Source organism: Aulonocara sp. 'chitande type north' Nkhata Bay, linkage group LG3 (assembly GCF_057382095.1).
Source record: "Aulonocara sp. 'chitande type north' Nkhata Bay isolate Kocher_YH1m ecotype deep benthic linkage group LG3, A_spYH_male_GT1.1, whole genome shotgun sequence".
In the NCBI taxonomy this organism is placed as follows: domain Eukaryota; kingdom Metazoa; phylum Chordata; class Actinopteri; order Cichliformes; family Cichlidae; genus Aulonocara; species Aulonocara sp. 'chitande type north' Nkhata Bay.
Window position 1 is genome coordinate 66564559 of NC_141346.1, and position 19010 is coordinate 66583568.

Here is a 19010-nt window from a genome sequence, read left to right on the forward strand (position 1 = left end):
GATCGGGACGGCGGGGGGCTGCAATAGAAAGGGGAGATGATTACTAGGGAGCCAGGAAGCGGGGAGAACATATCAGGACTGAGTTAGAGTAGGGGCTTACGATAGAACGGAACCGTGGGAGCTCGGGAGGGAAGTGTGGCAGTCCGTGGGGGCAGGAAGTCCGTGGAATGGCGAGTGGGCCAGGTGAGCGCCGCGAGATCCAGTTGAGCCGGAGGACAGGCAGGTAGCAGACGCCGAGTAGAAATCTGGACAGAAGTAGGCAGGTTAAACAAAGTTCCAAGCAGAAGAGAATGCACACTTTTCGTGGAAGTCTGGTTACCACTGTGGGGATGACTACGGACTGGCGTGGAGCATCCGTCAGCGCCGGATTAAGTGGATCTCCGTGTAATCACCGGGATGGAGAGCAGGTGTGCTAGTGATGGCCCAGCCCGGGGGTGTGGCTACCCGAGCATCACGCATTCCACAGACCATGACATTTTTTGCGAAGGGAAAATCTGACGGGCCAAATTCTCAATCTGCAGCTTGTCTCTGGGGTTTTTAAACAACACCATATAATTGGAGTTTAAGCTGATGGTGCGGCTGTATTTACCCTGATGGAAAACATTCTGGGTCAGCATCATGACCGAGACGTTTTTATGGTGGCGGTATTGAGTGAAAATTTTAACCACTTCCTGGTGATCCGAGGCCTGAAAGATGACGTCATCCAGCACCACCAGAACGTCTCGGAAATCTTCAAAAGAATCAGGCAGCCCCTCGACAAATTTAATGTTTTTATTGGTCTTTGAAAGCTCCTCGTACATGGGTTGAAAAGAAGTATAAATCCACACAATATTCGCGGGCACAGTATCCATGACGCGTTCACAGTTTTCCAAAACACACTTTACAAAATGAGTTTTCCCACACCCGCTAGGACCCACAACTAGACAGGAAAAAGGCACTTTCAGTCTGTGATCAAAATCAGTTTCCTCCATTTTTTTTTTTTTTTTTTTTTTTAGAAGAAAACTAAAACAAAAAAACACTAGTACCCGAAAGGCAGAGTCGTGCCGTCTGGAAAGAGACGTCTCTTGTCGTAAACCACGCGAAACTTTTTCTGAAATGTTCTGTTTTTGAGCACAAAGCCTCTCTTATCCCTCTGAATCCCGTTCTGAGGGGTCCCGAGCTCCGCCTCTTTCATACCAGAAAGGTAACTTTCCACCAACCCGCTCATACTGTCGAAATTGACACGTTCGCAACATTCTCTCGTCTGCGTTATTCCTTTCATTTTTACCACCAGTTTCTTTTTGTTTCTGGTCCGGTAGGCGTAACTCTTTGGACCCGCGGAGACAAATTCCTGGATGGTGTCCCCGTCTAATTCGTCCGTGAGATCCCCTAGATAGTTGCCCAGCTCTAAAGGTTCCTCCCCCTCTTTCACTACGTAGATCAGAGAGTCGGTGTCGGTGTACAGAACGCTGCGCTGCAATTTTTCTAAATACTCGTAGAGTTTTAGACGGGCGTAGGCTGTGGTGAAAGCGGCGATGAAAACGTTATTGGTCGCGCCGGGAGGTATCACGCACCGCTCGTTATAGCTCCACTGAATTAAAGCCACTTCCTGTTTTTTGGTCTTTAAAAAAGAGACGTGTTTAAAGACGTACTGTCCTGAAAAGATGTAGTTAAAAAACTGACTCGGCTTTCTGACCAGAGTGGTCTGAGTCATGTTGGTTCTCTGAGCAAACTTTCCCCAGAAACTGTTGAGACACAATTTCGAAACTTGTCTTTTGGCCGGATTCACCTCTATTTTTGACGGGTCTAAACGTATGCCCTGATGCCTGTGGTACTCTTCCACGTATTTGTTCCTCTCATCCTCGTCGCGAGCTTCCGGAGGATAACCGGAGGCTTCCTGTTTGCCTTTGAGAAAAGTGTTAATATAACCGGCGAAAATATCGCTACTGCGGCTATCAAAGTGCCAGACCTCTGTGATTTTAGCCACTCTGTAACCTAATTCTAAGGCTTTGTTAAACTCGACGGTGACCCAGACCCCGGTGAGAGCTCTGCCCTCGTCGTCGTGAAGGCACGGACCGCTTTGTTGATTAGTCTCGGCGCAGGTGCGACAGAGGGAGAATATTAATTTACCTCCGGGGGTTTTGTACGGTAGAACGGGGAAATAGAGCCCGCGCGGCGGGTAAACGGTGGCTCTGATCAGCCCGAAATAACTGCGAGGGTCTGCAAAATTCTCTCTGATGATTTGGGGGTGATGCAGAGGGTAAGCGCGCTTGGCGTTGACGTAAGGGTACAGGGATGTGACGTCTACGTAATACACATTTTCTCCTGGCGAGGTGCTGTAACGCAGCCTCAAGGCCGAAGTGCGGCCTCCGTAAAGTCCCGAGCGAGGAGACAGAGGTTCCGGGACTTCGTAGCTCCGCATAAAATTTATAACCTCCTCGTTCGATTTTTTCATCTTGTTCCATTCGTGCTCCCACAGAGTGACCGTGCGGACTCTGTAAACGTTTCTCAGCTCCCGGAGCCTCGCCTCGGTAGAGGCGTGCAGGTCCCCGTAAGGAGCGCGGGTCAAAGGGCAGATTTCCTCAGGCCTGTAGCATTTTGGACAGCCGTGATAAAAGCATCCCAGAAATTCCCACACCCACTTTTCCCCGTTAATCAGCGCGTATCCGTCGACAAAGTACGGGCCTATTTTTTTCTCCCCACCGGTTGTGAGAGCGTGTTGAACGGGAATTTTCTGAGAGTGAGCTACCCACTCCAGCCACTGAATGGACGCGTGCGAATAGGCTTTGAACCTGCGCCCGTAGTTGTCGGGCGAGGGAATGGCCAGACTGTTTTCGGGTAGGAAATTGGTGAGAAACACTTTCATGCAGGCTGAAGCTATAGTGACGCAGCTGAAAGGGTCTACTTTAGTTTCGCCTATAAACCCGTCTCTGAACTTTACGCACGCCTCCCTCAGGATATTAACGTCGTTTCGGCAGTAATACAGGGACTCTTTTTCAAAGTTAAACACTCCCCGGGAGGCCTCGCAGTGCCAACGCAAAAACTCAGCCCGTTCGGGGAGTGACATGCGCTCCACCCCGTAATCTGAAGGAGGAGGATACGGACCCAAGTATTTTAAACGGTCCCGCGAGCTGAATTTGTGAGGAAAAAATCCCTTGGATTTGTCCTCGAAGCCTAAAGCTTTGGGCATAGCGCTGAGACGCATGGTGAGAAAAGAAAGCGAGTCTATGAATTTGAGAAGGAAATCGGATTCTGTGAAACATATAATTTTACTGCCTTGCATGATGAGAGAGGGCGTCATCCCACCCCCCACCAGGTGACTTAGAATTAAATAGCTGTCAAACCCTTTCGCGTTGTGCGCAACGAACGTGGTCTCTCTATATCTTTTCCTTCTGTATCTTTGGAGAAACTTTTCAACACAGTCTACACCGTATGCGTGCCACTCTTCTCCTTCTAGAGATTTTGTGCACACTAGGTAAGGGACGTGCGCCCCCTCCCTGGTTTCAAAGTCATAAAAGATTATGGAAGCGTTATCAGAGTTTTCATGTTTCAAAGGTTGGATGTAACACAGGTGTTGATCGTTGTCGGGAGGAAGCTCCGCGCGACAGATTTTACATCTGGCGGCTGTGCACCTGTGCTTTCCGCGACGGGAGAGGTGCTTGCAGTCCGGACATTTAGACAATTGTTGACAAACGCTGAGGCCTGAACCGGAGTGAATTCTAGGTTTTTTGTGCTTTAAATAACACGCGCGTGTGCGACATGATCTGTTACAATCCGTACAGATTACAGAGTCCAGAAAGTGAGAGGGGCATGCGGGGTCAAAACAGAGGTTGCAGCGGTTTTGACAAAAGTGTTCCTCTCTTTTATAATACCCGCGGTGACACTCCTCGCAAATGTACTGGATTCCTAAAAATGTTTTTAGATTTTTTATCCCGTAATAGTGATGGTGGAATAAGAATAAGTACAGCGGGTGAGGCGTGTTTGGGTAGTCTGTTTCGATTAATGAAAGAGTTCTGTCCTCGGGCGGGCGGTAAAACACGACGATTTTACGTTTTAGTATTTGTTCGAATTTACCTATGTCGGTGAGAGTTACCTGAGTGCGATCGCTCAACCCCGCTAAACGCTGCAGCTCTCTGCCGCGTTCCAGGGCCTGTTTATCTGTGAAATGAGGTTGAGTGAGGTGAATCAGGTTGATGGCAAAACACAGATTATCGTTTTTGTTTTTTACCACGTACAGACAGCGACGCTTTTTGACTAGAATTTCATCATCTAACATTTTGTGAATCTTTTTACGCGGGTCATTACTGCCACCGCCTCTAGGATTTCTAATTACTTGCACGACAATTTCTAGGGGAGAGCCTGCGACGATCGCTCCGTTTGATTGTATCAGCCTGGCTAGCAGGTCCTCAAAAACCGGTACAATGTTTTCAACGCTTTCGTCGTCGACGTTAAAAACAGAGTGATTTCGCGTGTGCTCGCTGATGATCTCCAGTTGAACCCGGTCGTTACGACTAACTTCCGGTCTGACCCTATCCGCTAGATCTACAAAATTATCCCTGACGTCGAGGTAAAATTGAGCGAGGTCGCTCGCTTCATCCGGAGAGGGAATGTTAAATACTCGCCTTATTTCGAAATTATTAAAATGTTCGCGGCGAGTCACCGCATCGTTCTGTACCCGAGATCCTCCTCCTTGTTGATGCTCCGCAGGCCGGTCCTCCTCCTCCCTGGGCTGCTGATGATGATGCTGCTCCACCTGCACCTGCTGCACCTGCTCCTCCCCCTGCTGCTGGTCGTAGAGCTGAAGAGCATTTTCTATCGGCTGCAGAGGGTCAAAGTTCAGTAGACCGGCAAACCGTTCGTTTTCAATGTTTTGAAGGAGGACCTGCAATGCGTTTTCTAAAGGTTGTAGTGGATCGTTTGGTGGTGGGGCTATATTGTTTTCTATCGGTGGGGCTAAATGTTCATCGTTTCTGTTTAATTCTGCCACGGCTTCCAACAAAGCCTCAGGAATGCTGTGTTCTTCCGACATGATTTTCTTTATTTCTTAATTCACAGACTTTTACATGCTTTTACTTTACAGGTCCTTGTGTCTGTATATCGATGCATATGTGCGAACTGTTATGGCGTACATGAAAGCGAGGTTTTCAAGGATTCTCTTCTTATGAAGCAGCCGTCAAGCTGTAAGAAAAGACGGACAGAATGTATTTTTAAACCTTACATTTTTTATTTTTATTTTTATAGAGCAGAGAAGTTTAATAGGATCGATTCATCCCCCCGTCAATTACCTCTCAGTCTCCTGAGAGGAGCTCTCAGTCTCCTGAGAGGAGGAGCTCTGGACGGTTCCTCCTCCTCCGCCTGATTTTCTTCCGCCTGATTTTCTGTATCGGTCTCTGTCGGAGAAATAAAACAGAAGAGATTTAAGAAAACAATCTCCTCCTTCCTATTTTTTGAGAATGAAAAAACCTTTTATTTACCTCGCTCCTCCTCCTGATTGTCTTCCGCCCGATTGTCTGTAGCGGGGGATTGGTTAGGTATATCCGCAATCTCGGCTGCCGAGAAATAAAACAGAAGAGATTTAAGAAAACAATCTCCTCCTTCCTATTTTTCGAGAATGAAAAAACTTTTTATTTACCTCGCTCCTCCGCGCGATTGTCTGTAGCGGGGGTTTGTATAGGTATATCCGCAATCTCGGCTGCCGAGAAATAAAACAAAAAGAGAAAGATTTAATAAATAAAAACTTTCTAGCACGCTTTATACCACTCCAAGTCGGGAGGGGCGGTATAGCACACTCGGATTACTCCGTCACATCCTGATATTTATCGAAATGACGGATATTGCATCATATTGTTTACCTTTTGGTTTAAAAGGTATTTTCCTGCAGTTCTCCGGGTATGCGTTGACGAAAATAACGTCGTCGTCTTCTTCTTCTTCTTCTTTTCGCTGCGGCGGGGTCTGTATATTCTCGATTACCTGTCGAGAAATAAAGCAAAACTTTTTAAAAATCTGCTCCGGGTCGGGAGGGGCGGTATAGCACACTCGGATTACTCCGTCACATCCTGTTATTCAACAAAATGGCGGATAATGCATCATATTGTTTACCTTTGGTTTTAAAACTTTTTTCTCCGCGGTTCTCCCGGTATGCGGAGACGAAAATAGCGCCGTCTTCTCTTCGACGCGGCGGCAGCGGAGGTTCTGCGGGGGATATGGCGTCTAATTCGCCGCGGAAAACGGCCGGATTTTTGCTGTTACTCTCTGCACTATCGATTGCTTCTGTAAGTATCAGAGCTTGGTTAAATCAAGTCTATCTAAACTTATTTAAAAAATGGTATATACTTATTTATTCGTACCGTAGTCCACTTGCGTGAAATCATTGATGTAGAAATCTAAAAGAAAGTAATCAGATTATTGACATCTCTGTTGATATATAATTTAAAGTCGTAAAGAAAAAAAAACTTACCGGGGTGAGGTACGAACAGTTCTGGCGAGATGGCCCTGGCGCTCTGATCGGCGGCGTTGTTTGAACGGAATGCTGACATAATATTCACGGATTCTTCCTCGCGATTGGTAGAACTGTCACAGTAGGGGCTGAGCAGATATCGACTCCCCTCCCGTTTCTTCTCTCATTTTATCCCAGTCTAGCGAAGCATCTGTTTTTCGCATCTTTCTCTTGACAATACCGATAGTTAGAGAGGGTTGTTTTTTTTTTTTTGATTGCCTTCTTGCGAACGCCGTCTGTTTTCCACATTCTGCAACGGTAAAATATGACTTTGAGACGGGTGTTTGTTTTACCAAATGGACAATTGCTGTCTGACCTTGTTCTTGCTGTTGACAAAACTCGCCTCATGGTTGACTCTTTCCCACAGAGGGGGGTGCTTTAATAAACTTATTCGAATATGAGCTTTTTTCCACTAAGACTTGTTTTATGGGGAGATGTACAAAATTATTTACCGGGTTACAAGCAATGATAATATCGGATGTTGACTCCTCAGCGTCATCATTTTCTATCTATTGAGAAAACTTATTGTTAAAGTATTGAAGAAAAAAACTCCTCCTTGGCCCGCGGGGTGTGTGTGTGTGTGTGTGTGTGTGTGTGTGTGTGTGTGTGTGTGTGTGTGTGTGTGTGTGTGTGTGTGTGTGTGCCTTCTTGCGAACGCCGTCTGTTTTCCGCATTCTGCAACGGTAAAATACGACTTTGAGACGGATATTTGTTTTACCAAATGAACAATTGCTGTTGACAAAACTCGCCTCATGGTTGACTCTTTCCCACAGAGGGGGGTGCTTTAATAAACTTATTCGAATATGAGCTTTTTTCCCCGCTAAGACTTGATTTATGGGGAGATGTACGAAATTATTTACCGGGTTACAAGCAATGATAATATCGGATGTTGACTCCTCAGCGTCATCATTTTCTATCTATTGAGAAAACTTATTGTTAAAGTATTGAAGAAAAAAACTCCTCCTTGGCCCGCGGGGTGTGTGTGTGTGTGTGTGTGTGTGTGTGTGTGTGTGTGTGTGTGTGTGTGTGTGTGTGTGTGTGTGTGTGAGTGAGTGAAACAAGATCGCCTGTCGCTGCAATTATGGTTTGTTTTTCAGTCTCTCAAAAGGAAAAGTAGTATTCACTAAGGGATAGTTATTCGTTTTTTACACATAGGCAGCCTGTAGGTTACAAGCGGATAGAAAGTTCTTCTTTTCATCACAAGCTATGGTGTATCTTAAAGGTTTTTTTACAGCGTCTGTATTATAGGAAAATAAAATACTATTGAAATCTCTACAGGAAGTCACTCTTTATTTCCATTACAAACGCCGGTGCAGCTTAAGAAAGTAAAATTACATCCGCTCTGTCTCTCTATACATCACAGAATCATCTGCTGCATCACCGCTGTGCTTAGGGAACATGACGCATCAGGTCTGAAAATGACTAGACACTTCCGGAGTATTTCCGGTAGGGTCATAAGGTCCGGATCGAGGCCTTCCATAGTAAATATGCTGTATTTGAATATGTCATATTCAAAGCCTTCTTCTTTGGGAGAGCAGATCTCATCGGACACAGGAACGCTGCTGGGCTGCAGAAGGAAATCCATCTTGTGTCTGTGCCTTAGAAATTGTAACGGACTCCACCTCTCTGCTTTTTTATTCCCCTCCAACAGATGGCGCGCTTCCGGAGGTTTCCCCCTCCCTCTAAAAACTTTTTTTCCCAACAACAGATGACGCGCTTCCGGAGGTTTCCCCCTCCCTCTAAAAACTTTTTTTTCCCAACAACAGATGACGCGCTTCCGGAGGTTTCCCCCTCCCTTCTCAGGATGCAATTCGACACGGTTAGCAACAGATGGCGCGCTTCCGGGGTTCACCCCCCCTTATCAGGATGCAATTCGACACGCGGGGGGTTTCCCACCCCCCTTCTCCGGATGCGATTCGTCACGCTCATTACACGCTTCCGGGGGGGAGGGGCGGGAGGTCAAAAGGTCGTGATTAGGGCCATCAATCACTTCGGATCAAATTTTGTCATAAGCTGTATGGTATTAACTCTCTTTTGTGTAATGTACTCAGTCACATTAAAAACGAGAACAAGTTCCCAGAGATGGTTTCACAAAAACATGTGTACGTCTTTTGAAGTCTGCAAGTGAAATCAACGGAGAGCCTTAAATCCTTCGGTTATGTTTTCCATGAAGACGGAGCAGAAAAGGAGAACGCCTTCTTCCCAAGCTCTGCATGAACTGATGGAACAGTGGATGTAATGATGTCCTGAGACTGCAGGCTGTGACTAAACTGTTTGCCTAACATGTACTCTGATAAATAGGAGGCAGTAACCCAGAAACAGATTGATAGATAAAATGATACTAATGGACCATCCTGTGTAAGACCAATGAGGACCAGTTAACCAGAGAACACAGAGTACAGTGGTGTGTTAAAGGTTTACAGACAGTTATAAATCTTAATGCCCCATGATGGACAAAATCCAACAGATGAAGAGAGCGAGCAGAGTCATTCATATAAATCATGTCACTGTAATCCAGGGCAGGTAAAAAAAAGGTGGCAGCAACAAGCTTTTTCCTGTGAAACATGATCTGTTCCTGGAAGAGAAGCCCAACTTCAGCCTCAGTGTCTTTATTAGATGTTCAATGTGTGGCTTATAGGAACGACTGTCATCAACCACAATACCGAGGTCTGTGTACGAGGCCACAGTTTCAATAGAAATACTTTGAGCAGATACAGGAGAAGGACATAAAGCCGGACCCTCTTTCTGTTTGTGAACAACATGACTTTGGTTTTTTTCTACATTTAAAGCCAGTCTGAGCCAGCTGAGACTGAATACTATCAACAGCTGCTGTAATGGTTTGAAAACTATGTTGATGGTATAAAATGAACAGATGCATCTAGATTTTGTGCCACACCGTTGACATAAGTAGCCCAGGACAGAACCCTGTGCACTCGTTTAGTGACATTTAAAAAGCTGCAAGAGAGACCATTGAGCTGAACGCACTGCTGATGTCCAAAAGAACATTAGAGAAGCAGCCAGCTGCTCGCTCTGAAAGGCCTATTTCCAGTAATCTATGACATAAAATGCTGTGGTCAGCAGCTCAGCTCATAAACCAAGGGACTGGGAGCAGCTGCTGCTGAGTGTTGCTGGAGTTCCTGTGGTGTTAGATCCTCATCCTCTCCACGCAGCTTGGAAGTAGGTGAAGTTGTGCCAGAAGATTTTTTTGTTGTGGTCAACAGTGTCAAAGGTTTTGATAGATCAATAAAAAGAGCTGCACAGTAGTTCTTTGCATCCAGCGCTTCATAGACGTCTTTGAGAACTTTTATCGAAGCAGTTCCAGTACTGTGCAGTTTCCTAAAACCAGACTGGAAGGGAGATAAAAATCATATTTTCATCCAGATAACTTTGAAGTTGATTATTTACCAGCCTTTGAAGAACCTTAGATAAGACACAGAGTTTGGAAATTGGCCTGTAATTACTAACTGTTGAAGAATCACCAGCTTTCAGTGGGGGAGTACAGAGGCACACTTCCACATCTGTGGTAAAGCCTTCTGTTGTAGAGAAAGATTAAAAATATAAGACACTGGCTCAGCTATGATATTTGCAGCCAAATGCAAGAAGGAAGGAGAACGATTGTGAGGACGAGTTTCTGGTGTTGGGGCTATTCAAAGCCTTACAAACCTCTTCTACTGTGACAGGTGTGAAGGAAAAGGTATCAGTAACCAGGAACTACGAGCAGAGTTGTGTGCAAGAGGTTTACCATCAGATACTGTGCTGAACAAAGAACAAGAAGCAACAAAGTGTTTGTTAAAGCAACATTTCAGTTTTGTCTGACACAGGAGTGGAGTCGATATTTAAGTGAGGAGGAAGCTCTGAGGAGTCACAGCTGGCAGAGACACTTTATAGTTTGCCAAAACCTCCTACGGTCGTTTGGACTGTCAGTCGTTAAAGTAAAAAATAGTTACATTGGATCTTGATGATGGAGGCAGTAATCCGATTACACAGCTAATGAAAACTTAGCCAATCAGCATCAGAGCCAGACTTCCTGCCCAGGCCTGGTTTCTCTCATGTAGGAGATCGGCCGGTACTGAACCAAACCAGGCCTGTCCCGACCTTTCACCCTGACCTGGCAAAAAGGGGCGTGTCTGTCCACAAAGTAGGCACAACTCTCCTGTAAATGTTCCCAAACTGACATTGTCAGCCTGTTTAATACGACCCCAGTTCAAACTGATGCGGGCTCGGAGCGTGAGATTTTAGTGTTTCTCACAGCACCAACTATGCAGTGATCACTCAGGTCGTTGGCAAAAACTGCAGACGTGGAAAACTTACGCAGCATATTAGTTAAAAAAGGTCAATAAGAGCAGATTTATCTGGGTGTTTAGGATCAAGGCGTGTGAGGCTTTAAATAATTTGAGTCAGTTTTAAAAACAAGCAGCGTGCCTTAAACTCATCAGACACAGAAGAAAGCCAGTCCCAATGAAAATCATCCATCTGAAAGACGTCATTAAAATGCAGCTCAGATAAAAGTTGAACCAGAGACAGTGATGTGCTGGGGGAAGCAGGTGGAGGCTGATAGCAGCCAACAACAGTCTGATTTCCAAACAGATCAATAGTTAAGGCCAAGATTTCAAATGGCTGAGGTGCAGATGGAGAGAACAAGACTTGAGCAGCAAGACAGAGCTTCACATAAACTTCCAGACCTCCGCCTTTTCTGGGACAGTCTGAGTGCTAAATGTTAAATCCATCAGTTGCTACGTTTTTATCCAGTAAAGATTTGGAAAGTCTCAGAAACAACAATGATACCAGCACCGCTTGAACAGGCCCAGATTCCAATCATATCCATGTTAGGAAGCACACAACGTGATGCATGTGTAACCCAGACAGTTTTTAACATCTGCTGGTGTTTCACATTCAGCCAGAGGCCCAGGGTTAGGTTGGATACCAGACAATAATAAAAGCATCATTATTAGACTCTAGAGCTCGTTTATAGCTGACACCACATGTAGAGTTTAAGTTCACACAGAGACGATGACATTTTTCTCAAACCAGCAAACAATAAACAAGAAATGTAACAAGAGTTTCAGAAGAAGCTGTTTTACAGAGAAATGATTCCCTGAAGACAAAATTATTATTATCATCTTTATTTCTCCAGGTGAAAATTTAATTGAGATTAAAAATGTTGTTTTCAAGAGAGACCTGGCATCATGGCAGCAAGAGTCAGAAATACATCATAATTCAAACAAATACAAAATAGGAAAAACATCCTACATAAACTTCATAAAGTTTCATTAACAGACTTTGAACAATGGACTTCAAACTTCCCCCCAAAACAACAGAAACACATTTGAAGATAATGAATGACATTTATCCCTCTAAAGAAGGACTTAGACTACGATTTAATATGAATGAGAACATGTTCATAAATGGATGCAACCAAAGATTTCATCAATCCCTGATTTAGAGACAACAGAACATTTGGTTTGATTTCACAAGATAAGAATGACGACTGAGTTGGAAGATTGTTTTATGTTTATGTCTTTCCTACATAAAGTCGGATTACAAAATCATCCCCTAAGTTTGTTGTTTTATTCAAGGAACTGAAATTATGGAGAAAATCTGTGAAATGACTTAAAGAAAACAAACCACAAAAACTCTATGATGCTCTAAACCCCCTGGTTTAGGTCGGCAAAACTTTCCTAGATCCGCCCCTGCACAGTTACCAGCTGTCAGCTACTTAGAAAAGCATCCTGGTGTTATTTGTCTCTCAGAAACAGTTCATAACTTCCCTTCAACTCATTCATGTCACCTAAAAGGTAAACCTGTTTCTCCATCACCTGCTCAGCTCTGATGATTCAGTAAGGACATCTCCTGGTTTCATCTTCATTTTTCCCTCTCACCACATATCCAAACCGACATCATGACCAGCAGCTTTACAGCTGTGGCTCCAGCAAACATCAGCTGATACTAGAAATTAATGTTAAATAAATTCTAACAACAGCTGATCAAGCTTAAACGTGCTGCTGTTGTTTAGCGCGACATCCGCTGGTTTCCTCTTTCTGGCGCAAAGTGGATGATAAAAAAACAAGAGAGAAAAGCCAATCAGCTGATCATTGATCAGTTTCATGATTGAAGTAGCAACAGGAGAGGGAGGGGAGAGAATGACAGTGTAAAGACACAGAATAAATCCAGCTTTGTGTCTTTTCCATTCTAGCTGAAGTCAGGGACAAACTGTGTTCCTTCTCAGCTGAACACGAAACGCGTAATATTTTCTCTGAATACGAGACGATTCTGTTTTTTACAGGACGGTTGGAAACTCTACTAAAATAAAGTTCACTATCAGTAACATCATAGCACCACCCAGCTGTATAGAAACTCCGTAATGCTAGCTAGTAGCAGTACGAGTTATTGTAACTGACTGTAAAAAGTCAGCACAAGGAAAATAAACTCCACCTAAACTTGGTTCATATCTGACCCAGATAGACTGCAGGTCATAACTTCTTACCTGAAGTTCAGTTCACCTGACACTCGGACCGGCGGCCGCCTCGGGTCTCTGCTCCTCCAGGGTTGCCGACCCCTGCTCTAAAGCATCTGATTTGGATTCCTGAGATCAAATATATTTTCCTTTGCCTTTGTTTTCTTCCCATTTGTGGCTTTAATGTAGTGTTACATCCTGTTTGTTTGCTTCCATCTGTATACATGTCCAGATTCACTGTTATGTTTCTATTCTTACATTGCTGTGTGATCACTGTTCCCTCTGCTGACTGATGTGACCTTTTGTATCTCACACTGATACTTGTCATATTTGTATCTGTGCCTAAATATAAAAAGTTTTCCATGCTAAAACACAGCTCCACCTCCTGCAGTTCTCCCTCTGAACCACTAGATGTCTCTGTTATCTAAATGAAGACGTGCAGCACAGCAACCACAGCAGCGCTCAGATCACACGTGTCCTGTTATTATGTATAAAAGCATGAAACAGGTGAGACAGGTGGGATCAATATTAATGTTGTGGAAATATATGAAAAAGCAACAGAAGAGTGAAAACATTTCCTGTTTCTAGAAAGATCTTTCAGCTCACAGCTGCTCACAGACTGTATTTACAAGTGACAAACTGCAACTCTACAGTACATCTACAGTATATATCAAATATATTCTGTATTCAAATCTATTGAGTGATGTTTGAAAGTCTTTCCAGGTGAGTTTGATCCAGGAGGGTCTGAAGCCAGAGTCAGACAGAGACTGTGCAGAGACTGTAGAAGGACAGAGCAGCAGCAGAGCAGTCCAGATACACTGATGATCCTCTGTCAGATCCAGAGGGACACACAGGGATGATGCTGGACTCTACATTGTGTCTGACAGTGGAGCTGTTCTCAGAGCAGTTCACTCTGCAGCACTGACAGTCATCTGCACTTCTTCTCATTCCTCTGTCAGTCACTGTTGGATGAAGCTCTCCTCTCCACCTCCCAGTAACATGGCCCAGTCAGAGCGTCTCTACACACAAGCTGCTGCTGCTTCAACCTCTCTGGATCATCAGGACACAGCTCCTCCTCTCTCAGCACACACACCGTCCTGTTTACCATCACCACCTCCGCCTGCAGAGAGAAGAAGGAAGAGCAGAGGAGATAAACAAGTGTTTCCAGAGACTCTTCATCAGCTGTCAGTCAGTGATGCAGCACATCCAGTATAAAGAGCAGCAGGGACTTCAGTGCTGGGACTGTACTAGGACTCATTGTTGCTTCACTTTTTCTAATCTTTGGATTTTTATTGAAGTTGCTGAAAATGTTTTTCCCTCCTAGTTTGAGTTTGGACTTTCATTCATTAGAAGAACCTTGGTGTGTCCACTCTGAGCTCTGTAGGAACCCCAACAACAAGCCCAACAATCCAGATGGACGGTTCCAGCTGTTAACTGGAGGAATCCCATCCAAACATCTGCTCTCACTAAATTCTTCCTCACCTACAGACTGTGTTCTTCACTGCTTTAAACTTGGAAATGAATGCAGTCATTGGTCTGCGTGCTGCTTTGTTCAGAGAGCTGATTGGCTGTTGACAGTGTTTGATCAGAGCGTGTCAGCTGTTACTATGGTTACCATAAAGGTCAGAAACAGGAAGTGTTTGTGTCCAATCCTGAAGCCTGTCACCATTCTCCTCTCACAGCTTCACTGAGAAGCTGCAGCTTTACAGGAAACACTGGATCTTTGTTTCATACTGACTGTGTTTAGTACAATACTGCTGACAGCACCACCCACTCACTCCATCACTCTACTGACCTCAGAGTCTCCAGTCTGTAGTCTGGACTCTGCTGAAGATCAGACAGCTGCTTCACATCTGGATCCTTCAGGTTGTTTCCTCTCAGGTCCAGCTCTCAGATGGGAGGGGCTGGACTTCAGTGCTGCTGCCAGATAATCACAGCTGATCTCTGACAAACCACAGTCCCTCAATCTGTATAAAGAATGAAAGATGTAAGTTTATTAGACAAAGTGTGAGCTTGAAATCATTCAGTGTTTCATCATCTGTTCAGAGCTGAAGAAGGTTCAGAATGTAGAAGTTTAGAAAATGGAAACTCCAAACAGCTGAAGCCAACAGGAAGCAGCTTCAAACAGGAAACTGTGCAGAGTTTCAGACTATATGTCCTGATGCAGCCAGTTGGATTTTGGAGATTTGAATCTCTGTTCTGTGACTAAGTCCTTGAATCATTTCTTCCAGTTGGTCCAACAAGACCAATAAAGAATAAAGAGAAATGTGCTGATTTAAAGCCTTTGAAGTGCTTCAGATGATCTCTGTCCACTTCTGTCCACTCATTCATTCATGTAAGCTTTCTAATCCAGCTTTGATCTTCACAGTCTGCTTCATGAAACTCATTCTAACCCTGAATGTCAGAGTGTTCCTCCTTCTCTTTCCCATCATTCATGCTGGCAGTGGAGGAGATTTGGATGTTGGACTGTGTTTTGGATGATGTGTGTATGTTTGTGTTGGACTGCTGTCTGTAAAGCAAACGCACATTTTTCTTTGGATTTCAGTGTCAGACAGACTTTAAGGTGGAATGAAGAGTTGGAGAGTTTCACAGTGAATTATCCAGTGGAGGATTTTTCTTCTTCTTTGAAGGTTTGAAATGTGAACATTGTTCTGCTGCAGTCAATGGACTAAACCAGAGAAGAAGAAAACAGACTTTACCATGAAGATCCTCAGTGTGGATCAGAATCAGAATCAGAATCAGAAAGGGTTTATTGCCAAATGTTGAGCAGGTTTACAACATTAGGAAATTGCTGCGGTGCTTCAGTGCAAACATACTGTCATAAAAATATAAAAATAAGAATAAAAATAAGAATTAAAAGTGCTAAGTAGATATATACATGAGTGCAGGTGGTGATCAGTGCCAAACATGGAATGATGCAGTGAACACAGCGTAGGGTCATGTGTTAGTGGTGGGAACAGTCATACGGTTATTGTTCATGTGCCCAACAGCAGAGGGGAAGAAACTGTTCTTATGGCGAGAGGTTCTGGTGCGAATGGACCGGAGCCTCCTGCCTGAGGGGAGCAGGTCAAACAGACCGTGTCCAGGGTGAGAAGGGTCAGCTGAGATCCGAGCTGCACGCCCCAGTGTCCTGGAGGTGTACAGGTCCTGCAGAGATGGGAGACTGCAGCCAATCACCTTCTCAGCAGAGCGCACAACACGCTGCAGTCTCTGTTTGTCCCTGATAGTGGCTCCAGCGTACCACACGGTGATGGAGGAGGTGAGGATGGACTCGATGATTGCAGTGTAGAATTGCATCATCGTCCGTTTTGGCAGGTTGAATTTCTTCAGCTGCCTCAGGAAGTACATCCTCTGCTGGGCTTTCTTAATGGATCAGTATAATATCAGCCTGATGTCTGCAGTTTAGTGTCAGCACAACTTTCACATCATATTCATCTCAGCACAACTAAAACATGCTGACTGACCTCAGAGTTTCAAGTCCACATCCTGGACTCTCTAGGAAACCACACAGATGCTTCACTCCTGAATCCTGCAGCTTGTAGTTGTCACTCAGCTCCAGCTCTCTCAGATGGGAGGGGTTGGACTTCAGCGCTGCTGCCAGATAATCACAGCTGATCTTTGACAAACAACAGCTCTCCAATCTGTATAAAGAATGAAAGATGTAAGTTTATTAGACAAAGTGTGAGCTTGAAATCATTCAGTGATTCATCATCTGTTCAGAGCTGAAGAAGGTTCAGAATGTAGAAGTTTAGAAAATGGAAACTCCAAACAGCTGAAGCCAACAGGAAGCAGCTTCAAACAAACACAACAAGAGAAAGAACTCTGAATGTTTCACATTAAAGTCGTACATTTATCATAAAAACAGGACAAAGACTTGAAAAAGTCGTGTTTTTCCTTCCAGGAACCACAAGGCTTCACTTTTAAAGGTGAAGTGTGAAAGAAATGGACATATTTGAAGTCCAACACCTTTTTCCAGTCAAATTATTAAAGCAGACAATCTACAAGCTCATTTTCATTCCAACAAGTCATCTTCTGACCTGGACTAACAACACTGGTCTCTATGTGCAGCTGGCTGTGAGACCAGTGCTCAGGGAGCGTCTACAAAGTGCAACACTGAAAGAACATCACACACTCATTTGCTTCCATCATCCAACCTGAAGAGGAAACAGAGACGCCTCCCCTTCAAAGTAAAAGCTGCTCCTTTTGGACACAGTATCAAAGAAAGTCTACAGTATAACATAGAAAAGACAGAACAAAGTTTTGGTTGTTTTTAAATTGTGCAGAAATGAAACTACACTAAGCTCAATTATGTGACAGACATTTCATCCCATGTCAGTTTGGCCTCATCCTGGGCCGGATTATCCAGCACACACTCTGACCACAGGCCCAGGGGCCACGCACAGCTGGGCTCCATCCAAGAGACAGGAAACAAACCAACACAATAATAAAAAGCACCATGTGATCTTCTTACATCTTCAAGACAAACATAGTAAAAACATGAGCATATTTGTTTCCTGATAAAATGATGTGACAGGTAGAACAGAGTAAAGTGGTGGTGTTACAGCCTTTCTCCCCTCTGCTGCCAAGGCTGTTAGTCTCTCCCAAACTCAGCTACAGGACTTCCAAATGAATGAAAGCAGCAGAAGTGGCTTTACAAATGAAAGAGGAAGAGGAGAAGAAGAGGAGAGGGAGGCCACCCTGACCATCACTCCAGCTGAAAACATCACACTTCCATTAAAGTTGGTGAGAAAATGTTGAGCAGGATGAGCTGCTGGATAATCTGGGGGCTGTAGCAGCAGCTCACAGTCACAGTGGATTTCCACTCATGAAAAAGCTCTGGCTGCTTCATTTCTCATCTCATATCAGAGACTTTAAAGCTTCACTGAAGCTGTACAGTGATGCTTCCATATCCCAGTGAGGCCTCCATAATGATTTCAGCTGTTCTGTACACACACTGTGTGCCCTGTATGGCTCAAAGTCTCTGCAGCCTGTTTTTATCTGCTATCATCAGATCTTCATCATCCTCATTCACATCCCTCACACACTCTACAGCCTCATCAGCACTGACTTCATCTTCACTGACTGATGGAGCACAACATGAACCTGTGGAGGCTGAAACACTGTCCTGTCAAACATCTCCCCGTCACCACTCCACTTCTGTCAGCCTTTAAATGAACCCTGCTCAAGTCTGTCACTTCTGTTTGGAGCCAAAAGGAAAAACTGTTGTTCAGTCGTTTGGAAAGACAACATTTCTGAAAGCACTCAAACTTCTTCACATTTGTCTTCAGACACATCCTGAACATGTAGGAACTAAAGAAAGTTTCAAACATCAATCAAAGACCTGAAATATAGAAAAACAACAACAGTCGCAGTCAGAGAACTCACCTCAGAGTCTCCAGTCGACAGTTTGGACTCTCCAGTCCAGCACACAGAAGCTTCACACCTGAATCCTGAAGCTTGTAGTTTCCACTCATGTCCAGCTCTGTCAGATGGGAGGGGTTGGACTTCAGAGCTGAGGCCACAACTTCACAGTGAGACTCTGAGAGTCGACACTGAGTCAGTCTGTGATGATAGAAAATATAAAATGTGTTATTATAGAAGCAGAAAATCTGCATTATAAACACAGACTGAATGTATATGAAGACAAAACAGAGTGAGGTCATAATCTGATGAATCTGCTCTTCACATCTGTGCTTCAGCTCCTCTTACTGTGTTTGACATGACACAACGATTGAGTCTCTCTCAGACCTGCAGACTTTTAATGAGAATCTTTGTTTGGCTTTAATCTGCAGATGAAGGAGGAAGATGGTGTCACATTTAGGCTTCCATAATGTCCACAGTCTGTCACTGAGATCTGATCCAGAGTCAGAGTGAAGACACACATTTGGACTGTTTCCTGTTTTGACTCCAGAACATTTTGAATGAGTTCAGCTCAGTGAAGAGTTCCAGCTGGAAAGATGATCTCTGTTTGCTACCTGCTGTCAGGTACGACTGTTCACGTCCACACGCAGGAAAAACCTGCTGACTGTTACCAAACGGAGCAGAAATCTCATCACTGGACAATAATGATGAATGAACTCA

General features: G+C 44.4%; 2 protein-coding genes across 2 annotated transcripts in view; one reads left to right on the plus strand and one right to left on the minus strand.

The window, feature by feature from the left end:
- Positions 1-19010, plus strand: part of LOC147336670 (uncharacterized) — a 239134-nt gene that overhangs the window by 177032 nt on the left and 43092 nt on the right. The window lies entirely within an intron of this gene.
- The window catches only part of LOC147336678 (protein NLRC3-like), an 82304-nt gene continuing 79668 nt past the window's right edge, over positions 16375-19010 (minus strand). Inside the window, exons 7-8 of the mRNA XM_086285550.1 lie at positions 18315-18491; positions 16375-16570 (exon numbers count right to left, since the gene is read on the minus strand). Coding sequence (XP_086141676.1) covers positions 16375-16570; positions 18315-18491 — 373 coding nt within the window. The remainder of the gene's footprint in view (positions 16571-18314; positions 18492-19010) is intronic.